Raw genomic sequence first — 23,129 nt, 5'->3', positions numbered from 1 at the left:
GCGCAAAGCTCGCGGGCAGCGGCGCCTCCTGGCGGGCCTCGGGCGCAGCGCTCTGCCGGTCTACTGAACGTCTGATGACACCGGCTTTCTGCTTCCTCCTGTCCTGTTGCTTCACACCCTCTGTAGGAAACTCCTTCCCTGTCTGCTACCATTTCGCGGAGATTAGATGGTGATTTGAGTGGTGCCCCTCTGGATCCTTGTCTTCTCCCTGAAGACGGGGAGGCTTGGTACCAATCGCCCGCTCTCAGCCCAGAGCCAGTGCACCATGGAGTTCCTCCGGTGCCCTGTGGATTTTGACTCCAAAGCCGATGGAGAGGAGCTGGATAATACTCGGCTCCCGGAACGCTCAATCAAGAGTGTATCTAGCTGGGCATGGTAGCACAGGCCTGTTATTCGAGCGACTCCGGAAGCTGAGGTCGGAGGAACGCAAATTGGAGGTCTACCTGTAATTTAGTGAGGCCCTGACTAAAAATAAAAAACAAAAGGAGCTGGAGGGAGAGATGTAACTCAGCGGTAGAACGCCCCTAGCCTAGGGGTCTAGCCTCTTCTGCTCTGGGGACCCCTCCAAGGTCAGGCAGGTGGGGAACCTGGGATGGCTCTTTTCCGTATTCACCTCCCGGTCGAACTCCCACCTGAAACCTTCCTGCCTGTCTTCCTCTGGTATGCCAGCCAGGAAGATTTCCAGAAATGCCTTGGAGCCTTAGGGGTGAGAGGGTCCCAGCCACTGGGCTGGGCAATGCAGTGGGTCATTGTGAAACCCTGACTCCACGGTGGATCGCATGGGGGCAGCAGAGGCCGCTTCTCGCAGACTGGGGCGATTAGATCTCTGGCTAAAACTGTTCTGACCCAGCTGTGCCTGGCCTGGTGAGTTTACAGCCCTGTGTGGTTTTGAAAGCAGTTTTGTTCTCTCAAATTTTTTCCAGGGCTACTTTATTACTAAGTCACTCTCAGTCAATTATCACGGCTCCAAGTTGTTTGAAAGAAAGTCAGTTGCTGGGTGACTTTTCTCTGGGGTCAAGACAAACATCTGGATGAGTTCCCTGGGTCTCTTCACATTCTCATTGTTGTCCCTGGGCTGCGTCTGGGACTCATAATGTCTTAATATCTAGCACTTGGTCAGAGAGCAGCAGCCACCCTTCACACTTTCTGTTTTCTTTCCTTTTTTTTTAATATTTATTTTTTAGTTTTCGGCGGACACAACATCTTTGTTTGTACATGGTGCTGAGGATCGAACCCCGGCAGCACGCATGCCAGGCGAGGGGGCTACCACTTGAGCCACATCTCCACCCCCCCTTCACACTTTCTAATGTGCAGATTTCCCTATACAACCTCCCACAATGGTCCTCCAGCTCAGTTTCCCCAGCAGTATATTCACAAAGTCCTTCACCTACCTTTGGCTCACACCTGACCAGCCTATTCCATTCCTTCCCCCACAATAGCATCTTTCCAGTTTGTTTGTTTGGTACTGGGAATTAAATCCACGGATGTTTTACCACATAGCTACATCCTCAGTCCTTTTAAGTTATTTATTTTTTTTATTTTGAAACAGGATCTCACTAAGTTCTGGGGCTGGCCTCAAACTTGTAATCTTCCTGCGTCTGGAGCCACTGGGACTGCAAGCATGTGCCACTGCCCCGGGCTTCCAATCTTTCTTAAAAGCCACTTTTGGCTCTGCCCCTTTAACTTCACATAAGTTGTCTATATTAGCTCTTTCTGATTGTCTCTCACTTTTTCCTCTACCCAATCCAGTCATGTTTGCTTCTCCCTCCACAAAACTGCCTTGGACAGGATCCTTAGTTACCACAGGGTCCTGAATCTGATGCTCCCACCTGAAACCTTTCTTAGTGATTCCCAGCATCTGATATTTGCCTGACTCTAGGTACCTACACTTTCCAGTTTTCCTCCTACCTGCTGGCTTTTCCTACGCAGATCCTTGCCTGATTCTGTCTTATTTCTGCAGGGCTCAGTGTGAACTGTTGCCTTCCTCTGTCTAAACGTCCTCCCATTTTGTCCAGGCCCATGGCTTGAAGTACCACTAACTTTGCCTCTCAGACCCAAAGCTCCACTGCCAGCCAATACTGAGCTTGCAGCACACACCGGTAACTGATGTGACTATACTTTGATGTATGGTCAGTACTTTCAACTCTTCACAGTCATGCTGATATCCCTTCCAAGCCTTCTCCTATCCTAGCTTCCTGAAGTGGCAGCTCTATCCCTAGACAACTTGGAGTCACCCGATTCATCCTCTCTCCCCATATCCAGGCCATAAGGCAACCCTGCCACCTTTATCTTCCAGACAAAATACCTTACACCAACTCTGCCACTACCTGGGCTAAGCCGCCTGACATGATTGGAATAATTGCAGTAGTCCTAGTGACAGTGTAACTCTTGCCCCCCACCCTATCCAGAGTTTAGTTTCAGTGTAGTAGCTAGCATAATCCATACAAAGCTTAGAGTCATACTGAATCAGATCCTGCCTCCCTGCCCCCTACTCTGTTTAGGACCCAATATTGATTCTGATCTTACCCAAATACAAATCCAAAGTTCTACTTACTATTTTTTTTTCATATTGGGATTGAACCAAGGGCTGTGCTATATCCCATCCCCAGCCCTTTTTTATTTATTTGTTTATTTTTATTTGGAGACAGGGTCTCCCTAAGTTGCTTAGGACCTTGCTAAATTGCTGAGGCTGGTTTTGAACTTGTTATTCTCCTGCATAAGCCACCTGAGTTGCTGGGATTATAGGCATACACTACCATACCTGGCTCCCAGTACTTTTTATTGTTTTTATTTTGAGATAAGGACTCACTAATTTGCCCATGTTGGCCTCAAATGTGCCTCAGCCTGCTAAGTAACTGGAATTACAGACCTGTGCCACCATGGGATCAAAGCTCTTTTCTTTCTTTCTTTCTTCTTCTTTTTTTTTTTTTTTAAATGATACTGGGAATTGAACTAGGACTCTCTTCTATACCCCAAGCCCCTTTTTACATATTCATTTACTTTTATTTTGAGACAGAGTCTTGCTGAATTGCCTAAGTTGGTCTCAAATTTGCAATTCTTCTGCCACAGCCTCTAGAGTAACTGTGACTTCAGGTATGTACCACCACCCTCACCCCCTCCAAAATTCTTATGGTGGCATGACAGGGCTCCACAACATTTGGCCCTCTCATGAGCCTCCAACCAACCCTGTAACCATCTCTTGCCTTACCCAGCCCCAGCCACAATGGCCTCCTGGCTATTTTCAGATGTCAGGCACATTCTATCTCAGAGCTTTGCACTGGCTGATCACACTGACTAGAACTTTTCTCCAAAGATGTTCGCATAGCTTCTTCTTTCTTCAAATCTCTGATGGCCTCTTTAGTGAGGGTCACCCTGATCTACCTCCTGATCCCTTGTTTTCTATTGCCCTTACCTTGATATTTTATTTCCCATAACACTGAGCATCTTCTAAGAAGTGATTTAAGCTAGTGGTTTGTTTAATATTTCTGTTCTGAATCCAGTTCTTCACCAGTTCTTCACTGCTGTACTTGGCAGGTCCTGGAAGAATGCCTGGCACATAGGAAGTCTCAATAAACACATAATTTCTGGGGTAATAGCTAAGTTGTAGTGTGTGTGCCTTGTTATGTGCAAGGTCCTTGGTTCAATTAGGAATTGAAGCTAGCACCTCTTAAAAGGCTGGAGGTGTATCTCTGTGGTAGAATGCTTGACTAGCATGCATGAGGCCCTGTATTCAATCCCTAGCACTGCAGAAAAAATAAACAAATAGTTGTAGACTGACTAATTAATGCATCCCTTTTCATTTGATAAGTGTCTATGTGCATGTAAACATGGGTGAGGATTGTTTGGGCAAGGACAGTGGCTGGGCAGGGAAATCAATATGCTTTTGTCCCTTTTCCTAGTCTGTATATCTTATTTTTCTGTAACATTCACAAGAAAAACAATGAAAATAAGTAGAGATGATGTCTATATTGGACTTTCTGGCTACCCTGCCTTTTTTTTTTTAAATATTCTTTTTTAGTTAGATGGACATGATACCTTTATTTTTTTATGTGGTGCTGAGGATTGAACCCAATGCCTCACATGTGTGAGGCAAGCGCTCTGCCACTGAGCCACAATCCCAGCCCATCTACCTTCTTAATATTCCAAAAAGAGCAAGGAAAAAATTCTTTCAGAACAATGTTTTATTTGTAGTGCTGGAGATGGAACCTAGGATCTCATGCATGCTATGCAAGTATTCTACTCCTGGGCTACATCCCCAGGCTTAGAACAAGGAGGAAAAAACTGGAAAATTCTTCAAAACATTTAAAAACGCTTAATAAGGCCCAGGGGCCTGAAAACCCATCCTCATGGAGGCTGAATGGCTAGAATTTGACAGCCAGAGACAAGGGATACTCAATTTCACATAGTCTATGGGCACATGGCTTTGGAATCTAGTGCAGTGGTTACATCACCTGTCCTCTCTTTGCTGGAGCTGTTGTCCCCTGATCAGGCTAGAAGAGGCCTTTGGAGGCCAGGGTCCCTCTCAATCCAGTACTATATGTGTTGGGGAGTGGGTAGCTACTGTTAGCAAATCCCATCAGCCTGGTGTTTTGATGATGCTCTATCCTACAGCGCTCTTTGGATGGAAGAAGTATGTGAAAAGATCCCCTGGGCCTATTAGCAGGACAGACTCTGCCTCTTGTTGCCCCTGACTCCCCAGCAGCCAAGGGTTCCAGACAGGGCTCTGGCCCCATCTGATGGAGAACAGGCCTGAGAAATCCAGACAGTAGCCCCTCATGACAGGGCACCCTGGGCTCCATCCACCTCTAGGCTAGTGTTCAGCTCTTTCCTGTGGCCACAGGTCTTCTGGGTGAGTTTCCAGGCTGGAGTCAGGTGCCTGGAGATGGTGGGAATGGGATTCAGGAAGCCCCCCTCTACTCAGCTGGCACTGCTATGGGCCAAGCAGCTACCAGCTTGAGGAAGTTCTTTTTTCAGGAGTTTCCCAGGCTGGCAGCTGCCTTGCTAGTTCAAACTAGATTTTTCCTGCTGTCCTTTCTCTGGTGGCCTAGCATGGTGCAGGGTCTCTCCTAATGAGGGTTTGATGCCAAGGCCTGGACAGCTCCATCCTGCTGTGTTGCAGCTGGTTTAGGCTTGCCTAAAGCGATGGACAGCTTCCCAGTGCCACTGGGCCAGGACACCTGGGGCCTCCTTGCAGCCCCTGCCCTGCCTTGGACTGCCACCCCCTCCCCCACTGCCACTCAGGGCCCCACACATAGGAACTCACTAACCCACCTTTATTCACAGTTGATTTTACTGTTAATAAAAAGATCAGCCCAATGGGGCATAGGATCCCTGGACTTTTGTCCCTAGACTCAAGGCATTGACAGAGGGTTAACCTGGCAGCCTCGGAGCCAGGGGAGGGCAAGAGGCCCTTCCTGGTGCTTCTTCAGGGCTCAGCTGCCCCCAACTCAGACCCTCTGTGAAGCTGCTGGGGATGCACCTCACGTTGCCTCCTTCCGGAGGCCTCTCTCTGTCCCACTTCCTGGGGCCTCATTAATTCCTCCCCACCTCACTCCGTGAGAAAGCAGGTCTGTGTTGAGCTTGGCCCAGGCCCAGAGCTGGATCTGAGCATGCCATTAGTTGTACTGGGAGGCAGGAGAAGGGGTATGTGGGGGTCTTGCCCTGTCTCCACCCTCATCCAGGCGAGGAGACAGGGGGCTCTCCATCACTATCCATGTCCTGACCCTATCCCACTTTCTAGGAACCCAGGGACTATAGAAACCAAGAATATAAAACACAGCTGGTCTTATGTATATTTATAAAAGGGGGCTGCCAGTCCTTCCCAGCCCTATCCCATTCTGGCCCTTGGGGTCTTTGGCTCCCAGGAGCAGGACACTCTAGGCTTGGTCCCTCTTCTCCCAGCAGTGGAATGTGAGCTATGATCCAGGCTTGGGGTGGGGGAGTCCCAGCCTCCCCAGGACTGGTGAAGGGACAAGGCTAGGGTTCCTTGGGGGGACCCATGCTAACCCTATCCTCAGCATAACCTTGTGGCCCCAGCTATGGATGGGGTCTACTCTCATGGAAGGGATGGGAAAAGAGAATAAGAGTATTCAAGGGCCTGAGCCCAAGTGTCCAAAAGGGGCCAAAGGGATAGAGGGAGTGAAAGCAAGTGGGATGGAGGAGATGAGGCCTTGGGTTCAGACCCTAACCTTGCAGCAGAGTGGAAGAATGACTGCAGGCCTGGGTTCTAGCTCTGTGTGCCTCTAGGCTGTGACCTCAGGAAGCAGTTGTTGGGCCCCAGCATATGCAACTCTGCCAGGGAGATGAGGGATTTGAGTGGGATCTGAGGCAATAACCCCACCCTGTTCACAGCTCAGGAAGCCTCTAAAGCTTGGGAGCCCTGCAGGTAGTGCCCCAGGGCCTTGGTCCTAGTTCTTTAACAAAAACCTTCCATGGAGAGGACATGGGCGGGGCCAAATGCTATAGTATTTTCCATGTCTGTCTCCCCTATCTTTCTCCCCCTGACTAGCCACTGGATGGAAGCAGGGGCTGGAGAGTCTAGGCAGGGGCACTAGGACAATTAAACGAAACGGTTTGGGGTCATCCTAGTGGTTTCCTCCATGCTGGCTGGTTCCTGAGACCCAGTCAATGATGATGAAGCTCAAGCTCATGGTCATCAGCAAGAGGCCAAGAACAGCAAAGCAAAGGGCCTATAGGATCAGAACTGAAGGTCAGGTATAAAGATTCAGGGCAGCCTCCTCAGTCCCACACCAACCCACCAGCTTCTAGGTCCCTCGCACCAGAATTTTGGGGGTGGATCTTGCAGGCTCCTTCTCAGTGGGCATGATTCGGAAGTAGAAGATGGCAGGAAAGATGAAAATGAGGCATGGGGCAGATGTGGCACCTGAAAAGAACAAAGCATGGTCACTGATGACTCTTGTTCACTTACTGGCCAAGTTTCAGGGGTAGATACTTCAATGAGATCAAACATTCTCACTCTACTTGAGAGTGCTGCCTGATTCTGGGGAGCCCACCAACCTTTGATCTCCACCTATCAGAATGGAAGGCTGGTGCTGTTGGTGTCAGAAGGAAGTCAATGAACAAAGTTGGCAATGAGAAAAGGAAATTATGTTGGAGCAATGAAGCCTTAAGGATACTGGCTCCTGGGTATAACTTTCTATAGTTTGGATCCTGAATGTTCCCCAAAGGTTCAAGTATTGGGAGACTCTGAAGGGATCTGGAGGGGTCAAGTGCTAGGATACCTTGGGGTGGGTGGGATTATGGGATCCTGATCTCTTCTTCTTTCACTTTTATTTCCTGAGCTTGAAGTATGTGGTTAGCTCCTGCAATAATGTGGTACCTTGCTATAGGACCAAAGCAATGGGACCAAAAATCATGAAATGGAACTTCTAAAACTGTGAGCCAAAATAAACCTAATCTCATCCTCTCTCTCTCTCTCTCTCTCTCTCTCTCTCTATATATATATATATATATATATATATATGAATTTTTTTTTTTGGTAGTACTGGGGATTGAACCAGGGCCTTGTGCTTGCTAGTTGAGTACTCTACCACTGAGCTACATCTGTAGGCCCAGTGATTTCTTCCTTACTTCATTTTGAGCTAGATTTTTCAACTCATAAAAGCAATATCTTGTCCTTAATATTCATAATACTCAGCACCAAGACTGTATCAGACCTCACAGAGTTGGGTCAAGGAGTCACAGGGAGTCAGTATTCTGAGTTGGGTCACCCCAAACACGTATCAGAATTGTCTGATCTTCCAGCTCAGAACCCCACCTGTGATGGAACAGTGGACAGAGCATCAAGCCTATAGCTTGGTAATCCTAGGACTGAATCAAGGCTCTCTATTCACTAGCTGTGTGGCCCTGCTGCTTCTTTAATCAGTGTGGACTTCAGTTTCCTTGTTATAATAGGGACAAGAACCAATGAGGTTCTTTTGCTTTTCTGTTTTTTTTTTGGTGCCTGGGATTGAATTAAGGGGCACTTGATCACTGAGCCACATCCCCAGCCCCATTTTGTATTTCATTTAGAGAGAGATTCTCACTGAGTTGCTTAGCACCTCACTTTTGCTGAGGCTGACTTTGAACTTGAGATCCTCCTGTCTCAGCCTCTGAGCAGCTGGGATTACAGGCATGTGCCACTGCACCCGGTCTGCTTTTCTTTCTTTCTTTCTTTTCAGAAAGGGTCTCATTATGTTGCCAGGCTGGTCTCAGATGGGCTCAAATAGTCCTCTTGCCTCAGTCTCCCAAGGAGATAGGATTACAGGTGTGTGCTACCATGCCTAGCCTAGTGAGATCCTCTGTGGAGGCCCTTGAACACTGGAGTCCACCTCTGCCTCCCTAGCAAGAAGGATTGACTCAGTAGTTCTCAGGCTTCAAAAGAGCCCACAATAGCCTTAAGGACAGAAGCTCAGATGCACCACCAAAAAAAAAAAAAAATCACCCAGGATTTGCAGAACTGAGGCAATACCCCCACTTCCACAGCAGGACCAAATTCTCACCGATGATCCCAAAGATGCCCAGGATGTTGGGGGCAAAGATAACCAGCAGGTTGATACACGTGAGCAGACCAGTCGCAATGAGCACATGCCGCAGCCAGCTGAACTCCTGATTCTGAAATAGCATCTGCTGGATGGCACGGCGCACCTGGGGGCAGGTTGGAAGAGCCATCAGCCTGTCTGCCCCATCAACCCCATTCCTCATTGGCTCAGCCACCCATCCACTGGCTCACCGGGAACAGAACAATCGGCACTGTGAGTGTGACAGCTGTCAGCACGGCCACGCGTACACACAGGATCAGAACATCAAATGGGTCCACCTTGCTGTAGGTGTGCAGCAACTCTGACTCCACCCCGTCTGTGGCGAGCAGGGAAGGTGGTCAGCAGGCCAGGGGTGTTGGACTCTGAGCTGCCTGGTGGACCCTGACACTTTGGGGAGTGGCACTCAGACTCACCTCCACAGCTGCAGGGCATAGGCAGGTATCATGCACCTAATGAGCACCTATAGTATTCAGGGCACCATGGCTGCTGACCAGCCCCTGTCACCCAACCTGGCCTCTGCCCTAGTCCCCACTGGTCCAGTCATACCGTAGAAGGTGAGGTAGCCGAAGAGAGCAGCCAAGAAGTACATGACGTACATGACGGCAATGGACAGGTTGGAGATATGTTGCATCTTTCTCTTGGAGGGGCTATGAGGCAGTAAAGAAGAGAGCTTAGTGACAAGTTGGGCCACATCTGGAGAACTCCATGTGCCAGTCACTTTGGTACCACATCCTCACTATTTGACAGAAGAAGGGAGTCTCCTTCTTGCCCTGAATGTCTTCATAGCAGTCATGGATATCTCTGGCCAGGTAACTTGGATTGTGTTAACCTCCTTGCCCCCTCCCACCCTGGTCCCATCCATTCTCCCCAAACCAGCTCAAGGCAGCCCCAATCCCTCTTCCATCCACAGACACGTACTCCTTGAGCTCTGTGTAGATGGGTAGCACCTCAGGGTGGCAGACGAAGGCGAAGGCCATGATGGGTATGGTATATGCTGTCTGAGGACATATGGGGTTGTGTCAAGCCAGCTCCTTGCCACCAGGCCCCCCCATCCCTACCATGGCCTGTTGGAACCTGTGAGTTGAGTGTGAAGTAGCTCGGGGTACAGAGGGCAGCAGCCTCAGGTTCTCCTTGCAGCTGCACTTTCTCCTCAAGGATTTCTGTGTGGCTGAAGTTGCCAGTGACGTTGGCTAAGTTGAGAGGCAGGGGACAGGGCACTTGGAACTTTTTGTAGATGACCTTGGGTGGGAAAGGATGAGGGTTTCAGAGCCAGGCTGGGCTGCCTGTGAGGTCACCATGAAGCCATATCTAGATCACAAACTGGAGGAGCTACTTTTTTTTTTTTCTGGTACCAGGGATTGAACTCAGGGGCATTAGACTACTGAGCCACATCCCCAGACTATTTTGTATTTAATAGAGACAGGGTCTCACTGAGTTGCTTAGCGCCTTGCTGAATTACTGAGGCTGGCTTTGAACTTGTGGGCCACTGGGATTACAGGCGTGTGCCACCCCGCCTGGCCTGGAGAAGCTACTTTCTGATCCAGGCATCCCCCAAACATCTGTACCTTCTCTTTGACAGAGGACTCCCCTACCCCTTTCTTGACCAACATGGAGGGTGACTCACAGCAATTAGGAAGAACACCATGCAGCTGAGAGAGAAGCCACTGGAGTAGCCCAAATAGCCTGCAAAATGGAGAGGATGGCTGTGAGAGTGGAGCTCTCTCATGTGTTCCTCCAATATCCCCTCCAAGAGAACTGTGAGATTGGGATCCCTTCTGTACATCCCTCCAACATCCCCTCCAAGGTCTGACCCTACCACACCCACCAAGCTGCCGCATCAGTGCCAAGGGCAGAATGACAGTGACGGACACCAGGATCACCAGGTAGTTCCCATTCATGTACCAGATCCTGTAGGGATGGGAATGGGGTGCCAGGGTTTAAGTCCACCACTTGGCCTGGGATGGGGCCACCTGCCTCCCCCAGTTAGGGACACCAGCAGAGCTACTGAATAACCTCTGAAAATCTTTGATCATAGCTGAGTCTCCTTGCTCTGAATTACAAAATGGGCACACTCTCACACTCTCCTTCTATGTGATGTGAGGACAAATGTGCTAACCTAGCACATGGTTTGTGCTTACTATTGCAGTTCCTGCTGGTGTTTTCATAGCACACATAGGTCTGGGTTGAGCCCTCCTGAGGGAGATGAGTGAGATGAGGGACCTTCCTCTGGGAGGTGGTGTTTTCCATGGGGGCCTCAGGGACTTGCTTATGACCCTGTGGTTCCTCCTGGCATCTGCATTTTGCATCACCCCACCCCCTCAACCTCCTAGAAATGGACATGAGGTTCAGGGAGGTAAGGGGATAAGGGCCAGGACCATCTTTCTAGGACAAACCCAAAGGCCAACTCCTTGGGAAAGGTGGTGGAGTCTTGGAGGCAGTATCCTGGCTCTTCCTGCCTCCCAGAGCTTCACTCAGGCTCACAGCCCCTTCACTTGCTTGGGCTGGGCTGCAAGAGCAGAGCTGGCCACCTTCTCTCTGATTCCCACCCACAAGACAAAGTTGATACCTAGTCAGTGCTGGCTAAAGCAATGGGCAACCAGGACAACCGGGGCTTAATCTCTTGGTGGGAGGAGAGGCGGGGCTGACCCCATGGTCAGGAATAGTAGGTGCTTAGAGATAAGCCTGAGGCTGTCATGCTCACAGGAGGGGTCCAAGCCCAGGCAGGCCCAGCTTCCTCAGTCTCACCTTGGTCCCAGCCCCAGGTGTCCCCATCTGGGGAGGGGTTCACTTAGGTGGTCCATAAACAAGTGGGAGCTAAGTGCTGGCTCTGCTGGCAGCTTTCTGTCCTTCCACCAGCCCTATGTCCACAATCTCATCTTCCCCCAAAACCCAGCCTGGGCCCCCCAGGGCCAGTGGACACAGGGAGGGGGGACTAGGACCTCCCACCCTCACCCCCACCCCCAGGGCTCACGAGGTCTTCTCCTCCAGGTTCAGGAATGTCTGTATGACAAGAGGCAGCTCAGATTTGATGATGTACAGATAGCTGGACATGGCTAGGGAGAGGGGAAAAAGTTGCTGGGGTCAGCCAAAACAGCCAGCCCTCAGCTCTGTACATCACTAATTGCCTGCCACCTGCCCACTGGTTTTACCTCCAATGTTCTGCAGTGTGATGGCCAGGGCTGCTGCCAACTTTCCAGGAGTTCCAAAGGCACGGTAGCCCAGCTGCTCATAGGCGCGGATGCCTGTAGGAACAGGGGATCAGGACAGCCTGGGTAGCTCATACCAGTCTGCTCCAGCTCCACCCTTTTGCAGGCTGGTGGGAGGCTCACCCACAATTCCTGAGGATTTGAGAAGCAGGTGGATGGAATAGCTAGAGAGGAGGGCCACGGCCGTCAATAGGAACCTGGGGAAAACGGAGAAAAAGAAGCCACTAGGGACTCCCCTGGCTGCTAGGGGGTAAGGGTGTCTAGGAAGCCTGGGGAGGTCTATCATCTGGACCCCTGACTGGATGTAGATGCAGGCTCTACATGCCTGGTGGTGTGAGTACCATTTTGTTTGACTGAACATGGTACATAACCCAGAAGGGTCCCTGTGGGTCAAGAGCAACCTATGACTAAGGAGTTCTTGGGATAAATATGTTTTCCATTCAGGCTTCAGGGCAGATCCCCCAGACCAAGACATGTGTGCCACACAGGTCCTGGCCACAGGGTTTGACCATAACATGTAGACTTGGGCCTGTAAAGCCGGCTCTGTGTCATGGCCTCAGTGGGTTTTCTGGGCTGTGAAGTATATTTGTCTGGCTGTGGATGTTTGCGCAGACGTGGTTTGGGTTTAGAGTAAAAGGTCTCCACCCACTGAACAGGGAACTAGTGGGTCCTAGGAGGTCATGGTGGTGGCTTATTCAGGGCTCCCCATCTACACAAGTTTTGCTGAAGGCACTCACAGGAAAAGGATGATGCCTGTATTGGCCATGGCATAGGCGAGTCCCAGGATGCCACTGCCCATGATGGCATTGCTGAGGTTGAACACTGACATCCCAAACGACGTCTTCCCCTCGAACTGCAGGCACCAGAATGGGGTGGTGAAATGGCAGCAAGACTAGGGCATTGTGTCATTCCCCTTGCTGTCACTCAGCCTCCCATTATCATCAATGAGCATGTATTACTGCAACCAAGCTCCCCACAGTGCCCCCAAACCCCTTAGGCTAGCTGGCTTACATCGGTGAAGTGTGGCTCCTTGCTGGGGCTTTTCTGTAAGAAGCCCTTACTTTCCACACAGCTCTGTCGAGAGTCCTCAGCTCTGCAGACACAGGCCAGGAAAGGCAGCTCAGTACCAGTCTTGTACTCTGTACCCCTGCCCTGCACTGTCCCGGCCACCACTGGGACATACCTCTGGTTGTCTACATACCTCTGGTTGCCTGCTGTGGGTGTGCTGACTGGGAGCAGCCCCTCCATGTGTTTGCCATTGGGCACCAGCTCCACCATCTCTGTCTGCAGAGGTACCTCCATGGCTCAGGGACGACCACTGGGAGTATAGTTCTCACACCAACAATCAGGCTATCTGTGGAGCAGCCAGTCCCTCTGGTTATCCCCTCTCTGTGGCCCACTGCCCAGTTCCTCAAATGAGGCCAGAAACCATAGCATCCACCCAAAAGGTCACTCAGGACACACACACACACGCGCACACACACACACACATGCAACTTGCCTGCTGTCTCTCTGTGATCTGCCTTTGTAGAGGGCACAGCTTGGACACCTGAGTATATCCTAATAGGACACCTCTGCCAGCACAACTCCCCTACATACTCTAGCCTAGTCAAGCCTTTGGGGCCTCAGTTTCCCCATCTGTGAAGTGAGGGTCATCTGGATGACCCAATTCTGAGCCCAATGGCATCAGGGCCCCTGGATGCTGAGTCCTAGGCTCCCAGACTCTACTCTGGGTTTGCACCCTGGATGGACTTCCTCCTTCCACACTAGTCCTGGGAGATAGTTTTATGCACTGGCCCTGTGTGCCAGGGGCATTCTGACCAATATAGAATGGCACTGCCCAACAGCTAGAGGCCTCAGGAGAGGGTGAGGGCTGTGGGCTCTGTTCCCAGCCGCCCGGCGGGCACTGCTGGCAGCCAAAACAAAGGGCCCTCTGTGGGCTGAGAGCTGGCGCTGGGAACAGCAGGCGCAGAGGCTGCCCGCCCTCCCAGAGCCAGGAGGCCTGAGGCAGTGCTGGGTGACTGGACACCTGGGCCCTTCCTGCCTGGCTATGGCGAAAGGCCCTCAGGGGACCTTCCAGGAAATGGGTGTTCCATGGCTCAGTTCTCTGGGCCTCATGGTCTTCATCTTCCACACAGTCCTGGCCCCAGGACCATGTTCTCCTTATAGCCTCTCCTCTCCTCCAGGGAGGCCCCAGTGCTCATGTGCCCATTATCCAGGATCACACCTCCAAGCAGAACTCTCATTCCCTGAGTCCCTGGACAGAGCTCAGGAGCTCGGCCACCTGAGGAGGAGCCTAGATCACCAGGTCAGTGTCCTTTTCTCTGTTCTCAGGGCCTGGCCTAGCTGGATTCTAGGATCCAGCTTCCCTCCGCTCCCCCCTGCACACTACCCAGACAACTTACTGGCCCCTCGCCCACTAGTGGGGCCTGGAGTTGCCTATCCCATGCCCAGAACGTGTCTGAATCCAGGGTCTGTCGGGACATCACAGACTGGCTAGTAGGAGAACTGAGCCAGAGTGAAGATCAGGAAAGGTGGTTCTGCCTGGAAGGTTGGCCAGAGACTAGTTCTGGGGCCATGGTGCCCTTCTGCTTGGGAACCCCAAGTTCTGCCCTGAATCCCCATTTCCCACTGCAGACCCTTGGGTCTGCTCTTGAGTCTAGAGCGCCAGGGAACTCAAACCAACACTATGTGCTGGGAACAATGAGGAGATGGGGATAGCTGCCTCACATTACCACTACAGGATCCCCCTTTCCATTGCCCCAGATCAGAGTTCAGATCCCTGTCATCTCAGGCCTGGAGATCCCATACCTGGCATCCTACATGCCTCTGCTCCTCAGCTGTCAGCTCTGAGCATCCCTCCCCTCCCAGCCAACTTAGCTAGGACATATGTTAAAATTTCTCTCTTTTTTTTTGGGTATAGTTCAATCTTTTGAAGATTGAACCCAGAGGTGCTTTACCACTGAGATACCCACCCCCCAGCCATTTTTTAAATTTCAAGACGTGTCCCACTAAGATACCCAGGCTGGCCCTGAACTTACAGTCCTGCCTCAGCCACTTGAATAGCTAGCATTACAGCTGTGTACCACCATACCTGGCTTGATATCTCATCTTGAGCCCTCTTTCCCTAGTCCAGGGTTCCCTAGGCCAGCCTGTTCTCATGCCCCTGCCTAACTCTTGCCATCAGAGTCCCTCTAAGGATTCCACCTGGATGCACAGGTACCAGTGACGGGTCTCCAGAGTCCCTCCAGAGCTCCCCCTGGCACTAAGCCAGGGTTGCCCTTGCCTGGCCCCCAGCCCTGGGCAAGCTAGGACAGGCCCTTGGAGTGTGCTGAGTCGGCAGCAGGCACAAAGCACCCTTCTCTGTCTTAATAACCAAGGTCTGAGGGCTTGTCTGGGCTGGTGTGTGTAGGGGGTGCACTATACACTGGCTACGGTGTCCCATCAGGACACCTAGCAGCCAGACACTGCCTCCAGGGAAACCCCAATCCATGGCATGGGCCTTGGGAGGTGTATGAGGTTCTGGCTCTAGGTTCACTATCCCCCTGCTGGATGGAGGCTTCAACCTTTGGGGTCTGGTGGTCATTATTCATTCATAACCAGTCATTGCTGGGTCTCAGGCTGGGCTGAGATTCCAGAAAGGACATGAAATATCCCTCTTCAAGTGACCTCCAGTCTGGAAGCAGGGGGAAAAAAGAGCAAAAAACAATTAAACAAATTCCACCCCTCTACACTACCCTAAAGTTCCTGCTACAAATATGAACCACATTGTACTTGGACTCAGAGAAGGGGAAAGAGGGCCTGGGGACATAGCTCAATGACACAGTACTAGCCTAGCATGTGTGAGGTTCTGGGTTCTATTTTCAGCACAGCAAAAAAAGACAAGAAAAAGGGAGTGGGGTAAAAGGAGTCATCAAGGAGGGTGATGAAGCCAGTCCTAAAATTCCAATAGGAGGCCCTGAGGTGTGGAATAGGAAAGAGGACCTCAGAGGGCTAAGCATGGGCAACGCTTCTGTGGTGTGGGGCAGGCAGTGAGGGTGGAATGAAGTTGTTGTGGCTACAGACAAGCCTGAAAGGCCATGGCAAAGTCTGTACACAGGTCAAGGCCAGGCCTGAGGACTATGGTGCCAGAGTGGGATTAGCTCTGGCCTGGCACTCAGGACCGTAGCCATTCCCTGAGGCTGCTAGCCCATCTTTGAAAGCTCTCACCCCTCAGGCTTGGTGCCTCCCACAATCCTTTGCATTGGGGAGTCAGGAAAAACTCAGAGGGGAGCCCCTGAAGGACAGCTGCCAGTGAAGCCTGACCCATGGTGGTGAAAGCCTGGACTAGACCTGAGGCAAAGGTCTGGCCTGGCCAGCCTCACTGTGTAGCCATAGAAAGAGTATTCCTGAGACAGGGTTTCCATGACCTCTGGCATCCAGGTTTCCTATGAGGCTTGGCCAAAGTTGAGGATAGAATGAGGAGCCTCCCTAAAGCCTTTGCCCCGAGAACAGACCATAGGTACCCAGAGAAAAGTCAAGCATTACAACAGGGAGATCATTATGACTGTGGAAAAGTCATCAAAATGGCATCTGTCATGGGTACAGAATTGATGTCCTGAGCTCCTGCTCTGGGAGTTATTTGCTCTACTGGGAGAGAAGACCAGGGGGCCCAGGAGCCACAGGATGGTGTAGCAGGTAACACCTGCCCACGCGGGCATCACGGAGTGAGAATTCATCAGGCACACCTCTGCAGGTGTTGAGTTTGGCTAATTAAAGACTTTCAGGCCCAGGAATCCAGGCCACTGTGGGGTGATTGCTTTCGTCAGCCATTACAGGAAGCACACCTCTTTGCCCTGGGATCAAGGTCCTTGGAGTCCCCAGGCTCTGAATCCTGCTTTCCTTTCCAATGCTCAGGGACACAAGTCCATCTGCAGGGGTGGGCTGGCTACAGGGAGACATCTGCTTGCCCTTCCTTTGGTCCTGTGGCCACATGCACTGATGGAGGCATAACCCCATTGATAATATTGCTATAGGCCAGGCTTCCAATACCTAGAGAGTCCTGACGTCAGTCCAAGGAGGACCTGGGGAGAAGCAGCTAGTGTGGCTTGAGGTCTGCTGTGGTTATCCCTGGGTGAGGTTTGGAGTGAGGCTGTCCACAGTTCCAACTCAGCCCATCCTTACCATTCCCCTCGTTGGCTGAGACAGGGCACTCACACTACCCAGCTACCCCTCTGCCCACCATCTTCTCCAGGCTTCAGGGGAAAGAAAATCCTTTCTAAGGCAGAGTATAAGTCAGTGGGTAAACTAGATGCAATCAACATATTTGAATTGTGTATCCTCCAGGCACAGCCAGGGGCTGCTGGGAGCTGAGGTCAGAGGTCTAGGGCTAGGGCAAGTAGGAGGCTATTAGAATAGGGGAGAGTACAAAAACACCCCCTCGTTCCTCCCCCAGGCCACAACCCCATATTTTATCCCAGTCCCCCATCTGCCACTCCTCATTGTCAATAACACATAACAAAAAGTAGCCAACCCTGGGCTGGTTCTGAGGGGGTAATGTACAGGAGGGGGCACATTCAGAGAAAGGTTAATGGCCCAGAACATTAATAGAGTCACCACACCAAACTCTCATTTCCCAGCTCCCTGGTTCTGGGATTAGGGCTCTCTGTGTCTGTGATCTGGGCATCCGGAAGTGTCTAGGAGGATCTGAGAGTCCCAACCAGGACCGGAAGGTAGACTTTCCTTTGGTGGGGAACATTTCCTAGACATCCAACAGATGCTTACCAGCCGCGTAGGCTTTGCCTCCTACCCAGCCCTGGACCCTCCTTGCTCAGGCTTCCTCCATTGGAGGTTGTAACCAGAACCTCTTGACTCAAGACTGGGCTAGAAGCCAGGTGTTGTGGCACAAACCTATATCCCAGCTTCTTGAGAGGCTGAGGCAGGAGGACTGCTTGAGCACAGGAGTTTAAGCACAGCCTGGGCAACAGAGCAAGACCCTGTCTCAAAAAAAAAAAAAAAAAAGACTGGGCTAGAGCCAGCAGCACCTCCCTCTCCCCCTCCATTGCCAGCATGCTGAGAGGGACGTGCAGCCAGAGGCCCAGCAGAGGCAAAGGACAGGACATCACGTGACTGTGGCCCCCCAGGGGCAGGGGAGACCCTGCGCCAGCCAACTCATCTTCCTCCCTGCTGACCCGGAATCCCCTGGAGGCGGCCAAATATTTGGACAGCCGGACTTCTGGCCCCAAAGAAAGCTGGAACACAGGCCACGGGCAGTTCAGGACTCATTGGAGACCATGATGGGGGGCTAAAGGCAAGGTCAGCCTGGAGGAGGGGTGACATCCAACATCAGGAAGAAGCAGAGAGAGGCAGAGGGAGGGAAGAGAGAGACTGGGAGAGATCAGGGAGAGAAAGCACACACACATTCAATATATGCACCCATGCATACTGATCTAGGCAGACAGACAGACAGACAGACAGAGGCCTAGCCCAGGGAACTACAAGAAAAATGGGTATGGATAAAGAGACACAGACAGAGAAAAACAGAGAGACAAAAATCACATGTAATAGGTAGACAGATATTCAGACAGGGAGACAGAAACAGAGACAACCAGAGAGGTAGGAAACAGAAAAGTCCAACCAGTCAAAGATAGCCAGATGGAAAAAGACACAGACAGACTGAAAGAGATGGTGGAACGAGACAGACAAGTAAAGACAGAAAACCCCAGAAGGAAGAAGAAGGGGAGAGGGGCTGGATGTGGTAATACATCTGTAATCCCAGTGACTCGGGATGCTGAGACAGGAGAACTGCAAATTTGAGGCCAGCCTTAGTAACTTAGAGAGACCTTCAGCAACTTAATGAGAATTGGTCTCAAAATAAAAAATACCAAAGAGAGAGAGAGAGAGAGAGAGAAAGAGACACCAGAATGCCCACATGAGGGGGCAAGATGCTCAGTGGGCACTGCAGGAATGACCAGATAGAACCCCATACAAAGGCAACCACTGCATCTTTACATCTTTGCCAGGGCAGGTTATGACCCCGCTGGCTAGGGACAATTGTCATCTAGAGGTTGCAGCAAAACCCACTAGGGTCACAAGGCCAGTATCAGCCATCTGAAGCACCTCTGGTCCAGCACCTGAAGTTTTACTATTGGAACAATGGAAAAGACATGCAAAAATGATGGTCAGTTATAGTGACTCCTATTCCCAATGACCATACACGTGTGCAGACGTGCTGGCTGAGAGGCTGTGTACAGGACGTGGCCTGCAGAGCGGAAATTCAAAACCAAGCCACCCTAGGCTACTGGCAGGAAAGGCCCTCCTGCCCAGCAGCTGGTCCTTTCCTTTGGCCTCTAGAAGCCCCGCCTGGTCCTTAAGAGCCCCACCCTGCCCTCCCATCCAAAGTCAAAGGTCCACCTCTTCAGTACTCTTCCACCCACAAGACTGAGTACTCATGAGTCACACAGTAAGTGCTTAATAAGTGTTGGATGAATGGAATGAGTTCAAGCCCCTAGGCAAGCCCTCAGTCCATCTAACCTGCTCTAAGTGGGGCTTGACCCTGATCATATCTGTACAAGAACATACTTCCACAGGGCCGCCATCCCAACACAGCATAGACTACAAATCCCATCCCAGCTTTTCGTGCACATAAAGGTCAAAACTGCATCTCCCTGGTAGCCAGTCAACCCCTTCCCTTGCAAATGTTTCATTTTCCTCTGAAACTGAATGTCTGACCTCACACTCAGCCAAGACTTCCAAGGTGTGCTCAATTCAACTTGAAATCTTTCCCCATACTGGCCCAGAGACTATGAATCACCAGCCTAATCTCATTGTGCCTCAGTTTCCCCATTTGCCTTACTAGAGTAGTGGCATAAGGACAGAAAGCAACCAACTATTGTGATCTGGCCACTTGGAGCCCTGGACCTGGGGGTGGGGTGGGCTTGTAACATGGGCCACAAGAACCAACACTCAACAGAATGGCTTGAGAGGCCCATGAGGACATAGGCTCTATGGGCCCAGGCACAATGAAGTTCTGAAATACACTTCCATCCTCCCCAGAGTCAATCCCCTACACCCACTCCTAAGAAGTCAGATTGCCATTCTTGATTTCAGTTATTCCAGTTCTCTCAGAGATGGGACAGGCCTGGTCCTATCCACTCCAGATCCCTCCCTCAGTAGGGGCTCCCAGAGGGATGGCTTCCATGACTGTATGAACCTCCCCCTTTCAAAAAGGAACTGTCCTTGGATCTCTAGCTTTATGTCACCCAGAATGAGAACTGGAAGGGTCTGGCCTCCCTTCTACAAGGAACTAAGCCCCTATTCCAGACCAAGTGCCTCTTCCATGAGCAGCAAAGTATCAGGAGGCAATCACCGAAGGAAGGACAGAGCTAACAGGCTGAAGGAAGGATGGGCATGGGAAGGGGTGTTTTCTCCGTGCTGCTCAGGACTCCAGGGCCATTGAATTAGCCCTCCTCAGCTCCATTGGAGAGTCTACACCTGGGCTCAGGGTTCAGGTCGGGGTGGAGGGAGGGAAGAACCCCACAGGTCCCATCCTTGACCTCCTTCCTCGGGTGTAAACAAAAGCACGCATTCGTTGTGGCCAATGGAAGGGGACAATTCAGCCAGGGCGGGCTCATGCAAACCGCGTCTTGGACCCTTTTCTCCGCGTGTGCGCTGGGCTAGGCTCTTATAACCCGCCGCCCGGCATAGTTGCCAGGTGGGGAGGAGCGCACAAGGCGTCCCGCACTTAGGCCAAAGAGCCACGCGAGCCCTGCGCCCGCGGTGCCCGCTGGCCCCGCTGCAAATGGCACTGGCTCTGGGGCCAGCATGTACCCCGCGGCCCCTCAGGCGGTCCGGCCCGATCTGCCCTCAAACCCCTGCCCAAAGAGGCCAGGATAAATATACTCGGATTCCGGGCGTGCCAGCCAGTGGCTCTGCCTGTTAGGCTCCCGTCGGGGCAGCGCTCCAGGGACTGCTCCGGGGCCCTCTTGAGTCGTCCTCCGGGACCTCTCTAGCCCGCCCCGCGGGCCATGCCTCTGGGAACCTGGTCGGGTGCTGCCTGAGTGCCCAACAAGGCGTCCTATGATCCCAGTTCTGGGGGCCGCTGATCTCCTGCTGTCCAGCCTGGCCCTCCCGAAAACCCCCAGTGGACCAGGCGCCCCTTCCGGAACCCTGGCTCAAGCCTGGAACTGAGTCCGGACTGGCAGGTCCGCAGACCAGTGCCTGGAGCGCGCGGGGTTCTAACTTGCCGGAGGCTAGGGCGCTTGCCTAGGTCGCAGAGGTCGAAAGGTGCTATCCAGAGCTTGCAACAGACGCCAGCTAGGCGAGTAAGACAGAGCTCGCCCGGGGGCCCTCAGCCTGTAGCCCGACGTCCCCAGTGGTACCTGGCCTCGTGGGTGGGCACGCGCGGCGCTTGGCTCAGGCTGGCTCGGTCTGCTCTGCTCTCCAACTGAGCGCGGGGCTGCAACAGAGCCAGCAGAGGCTGGGGATGAAGGGCGCTCGGCCCCGCCCCCGGTCCGCCCCCGGCCCGCCAATCCCCGGCGGCCCAAAGGAGGAGGGGCTGTCCGAAGAGGGACGGGGGCGGGACCGGCCTGGAGCAGAGGGGCAGCTGGGGCGAAGGGAGTCCCTAGGTTTTGGAGTGCTTACTTGGTTTTTTAAGGATTGGCGAAATGCTTCAGGCCAAAACAGATTCTCTCAGAGGTCTCTTGGTGATCTAAACCCCTGAAATGCTCTGCCCTCCTGTCTTTGAAGCCAGAGGGAATCTTTAGTCAAGAGGAATGGGAAAGCTTAACTTCAGTGAAGGGTGCTTTGCAAGGTGTACTTTTAGACATTACTTAGGCATTTCTTTCTTTCTTTCTTTCTTTTTTGGTGTGTGTGTGTTTGTGTGTGTGTGTGTGTGTGTGTGTGTGTGTGTGTGTTGGTACTGAGGATTGGGCCCAGTCCCTCTACCACTGAGAACTTTTTTATTTTTCGTTTTGAGACAAGATCTTACAAAGTTGCCCAGGCTGGCCTCAAATTCACCATCTTTTTGCTTAAGCCTCTCCAGTAGCTGGGACTGCAGGCATGGCCACCTCACCCTTCTTAATCAGTGATGGGATGATGGGGGTGGGAATGGGAAGGACTTCCTATTATCAATTCACCCCAGATATTTAGAAGAAAGTATTATTGAGGCTGGAAAGACAGGAGTAGGGGAAGTGAGGACAGGAAGGGAGTCAGGTGACCTCTCTCTGTGTCTTGCCTGGGGCCTTCTAGATCATGCCCTCCAGGCTGGCCCTGCTCTGGGGACAGAGGTTTTAGGGTGGCCTCCTTCTTGACTCAAGGCTTCTGTCCCACCCTGTCTGCTTCTCAACTAGGGCCTTGGTGCTTAGAGGTGGCTAGTAGGTGTAAAGCTCCAGGTCCAGCCAACAGGGAGCTGGGGGGAGGCATTGACCTTTCAGGATAAACTGGAGGGGGGTTTTCCAGAACAGCTGTGCCCCTTGCTTCTCAGCCACTGGCTCTGATCCGATTAATCCCATGGCCTCTGCTGTTCCTATCCACGCTGGACTTCTCTGTGTCATGTCTGCCCCACTTCCTGTTGTGGGGGGAATGCCTTCAGAGGACAAGCCTCACCCCTCCCCTGCCATGGGCTGGGAGTCAGGACTCCCAGAATCCAGGACTTCTGGATTCTCTTCCTGCTGACTCATAGCCAAGCCTTAGCATACCTCAGTTTCCCTCTGTATCACAAGGAAAAGGCTTTGTCTTTCCCTGAACCTGAGGAGTATGGGCGAAAGGAAAGCTGTATGCTATGGTCAGGGGTCCAGGAGGGCTAAAGAGAAATGTATTGGGATGGGGGAAACCTCCAAAAACCTCAAGTCACCTAATTCCTGCCTTGTCAGTAAAAGGGACTTGGCTTTGCCTCCTGGGGCTATATAATTGACAGGATGGAGCTCACTATGATCATGAGGGGCCATTAGACTCCCACTATCCAAAGGACATAGACAGAACCCTGGATGTTCAAGGAGCCATTTACAAAGAGCTACTGGCTCCCATTGGCAGTTTGTTTTTTCATTACTTTTTTTCTATTTGCATTTGATACTGGGGGTTGAACCCAGGGAAGCTCTACCACTGATCCACATTCCTGTCCCTTTTTTTAAAAAATTCTTTAAACCTTTATTTATTTTTATGTGGTGCTGAGGATAGAACCCAGTGCCTCAAACATGCTAGGCAAGTGCTCTACCACTGACCTATAGCCCCAGTCCCCCAGCCCTATATTTTTAGACAGTAATGTCTAAGTTGCTGGAGGCCTTCCTAAGTTACTGAGGCTTATCTCAAACTTGCAATATTCCTGCCTCAGTCTCCCTAGTAGCTGGAATTACAGGCATGTACAGGCAAATCCAGCTCCACTGGCAGTTCTGATGAGCTAGACCTG

General features: G+C 51.8%; 1 protein-coding gene across 2 annotated transcripts; it reads right to left on the bottom strand.

Annotated features, from left to right (window-relative positions):
* Positions 1–5,272: 5,272 nt before the first annotated feature.
* Positions 5,273–21,263, bottom strand: Slc38a3 (solute carrier family 38 member 3). 2 transcript variants are annotated; one of them, XM_005326946.5, is made up of 16 exons: positions 21,106–21,263; positions 12,948–13,100; positions 12,758–12,839; positions 12,484–12,599; positions 11,870–11,943; positions 11,690–11,782; positions 11,512–11,593; positions 10,366–10,448; positions 10,165–10,223; positions 9,615–9,779; positions 9,459–9,538; positions 9,087–9,187; positions 8,732–8,856; positions 8,502–8,646; positions 6,780–6,883; positions 5,273–6,689 (listed from the first exon to the last, which is right to left on the bottom strand). In XM_005326946.5, the coding sequence occupies exons 2-16, from the start codon at positions 13,046–13,048 to the stop codon at positions 6,585–6,587; spliced, it is 1,515 nt and encodes a 504-aa protein (XP_005327003.1). In that variant the 5' UTR covers positions 13,049–13,100; positions 21,106–21,263; the 3' UTR covers positions 5,273–6,584. The 2 variants fall into 2 exon arrangements, with proteins under 2 accessions (XP_005327003.1, XP_077899339.1); XM_078043213.1 differs by having other exon boundaries at positions 20,990–21,143.
* Positions 21,264–23,129: the final 1,866 nt, after the last annotated feature.

This window comes from Ictidomys tridecemlineatus, chromosome 3 (assembly GCF_052094955.1).
Source record: "Ictidomys tridecemlineatus isolate mIctTri1 chromosome 3, mIctTri1.hap1, whole genome shotgun sequence".
In the NCBI taxonomy this organism is placed as follows: domain Eukaryota; kingdom Metazoa; phylum Chordata; class Mammalia; order Rodentia; family Sciuridae; genus Ictidomys; species Ictidomys tridecemlineatus.
The sequence above is the reverse complement of the archived record's forward strand: the minus strand, read 5'-3'. Positions and strand labels throughout refer to the sequence as shown.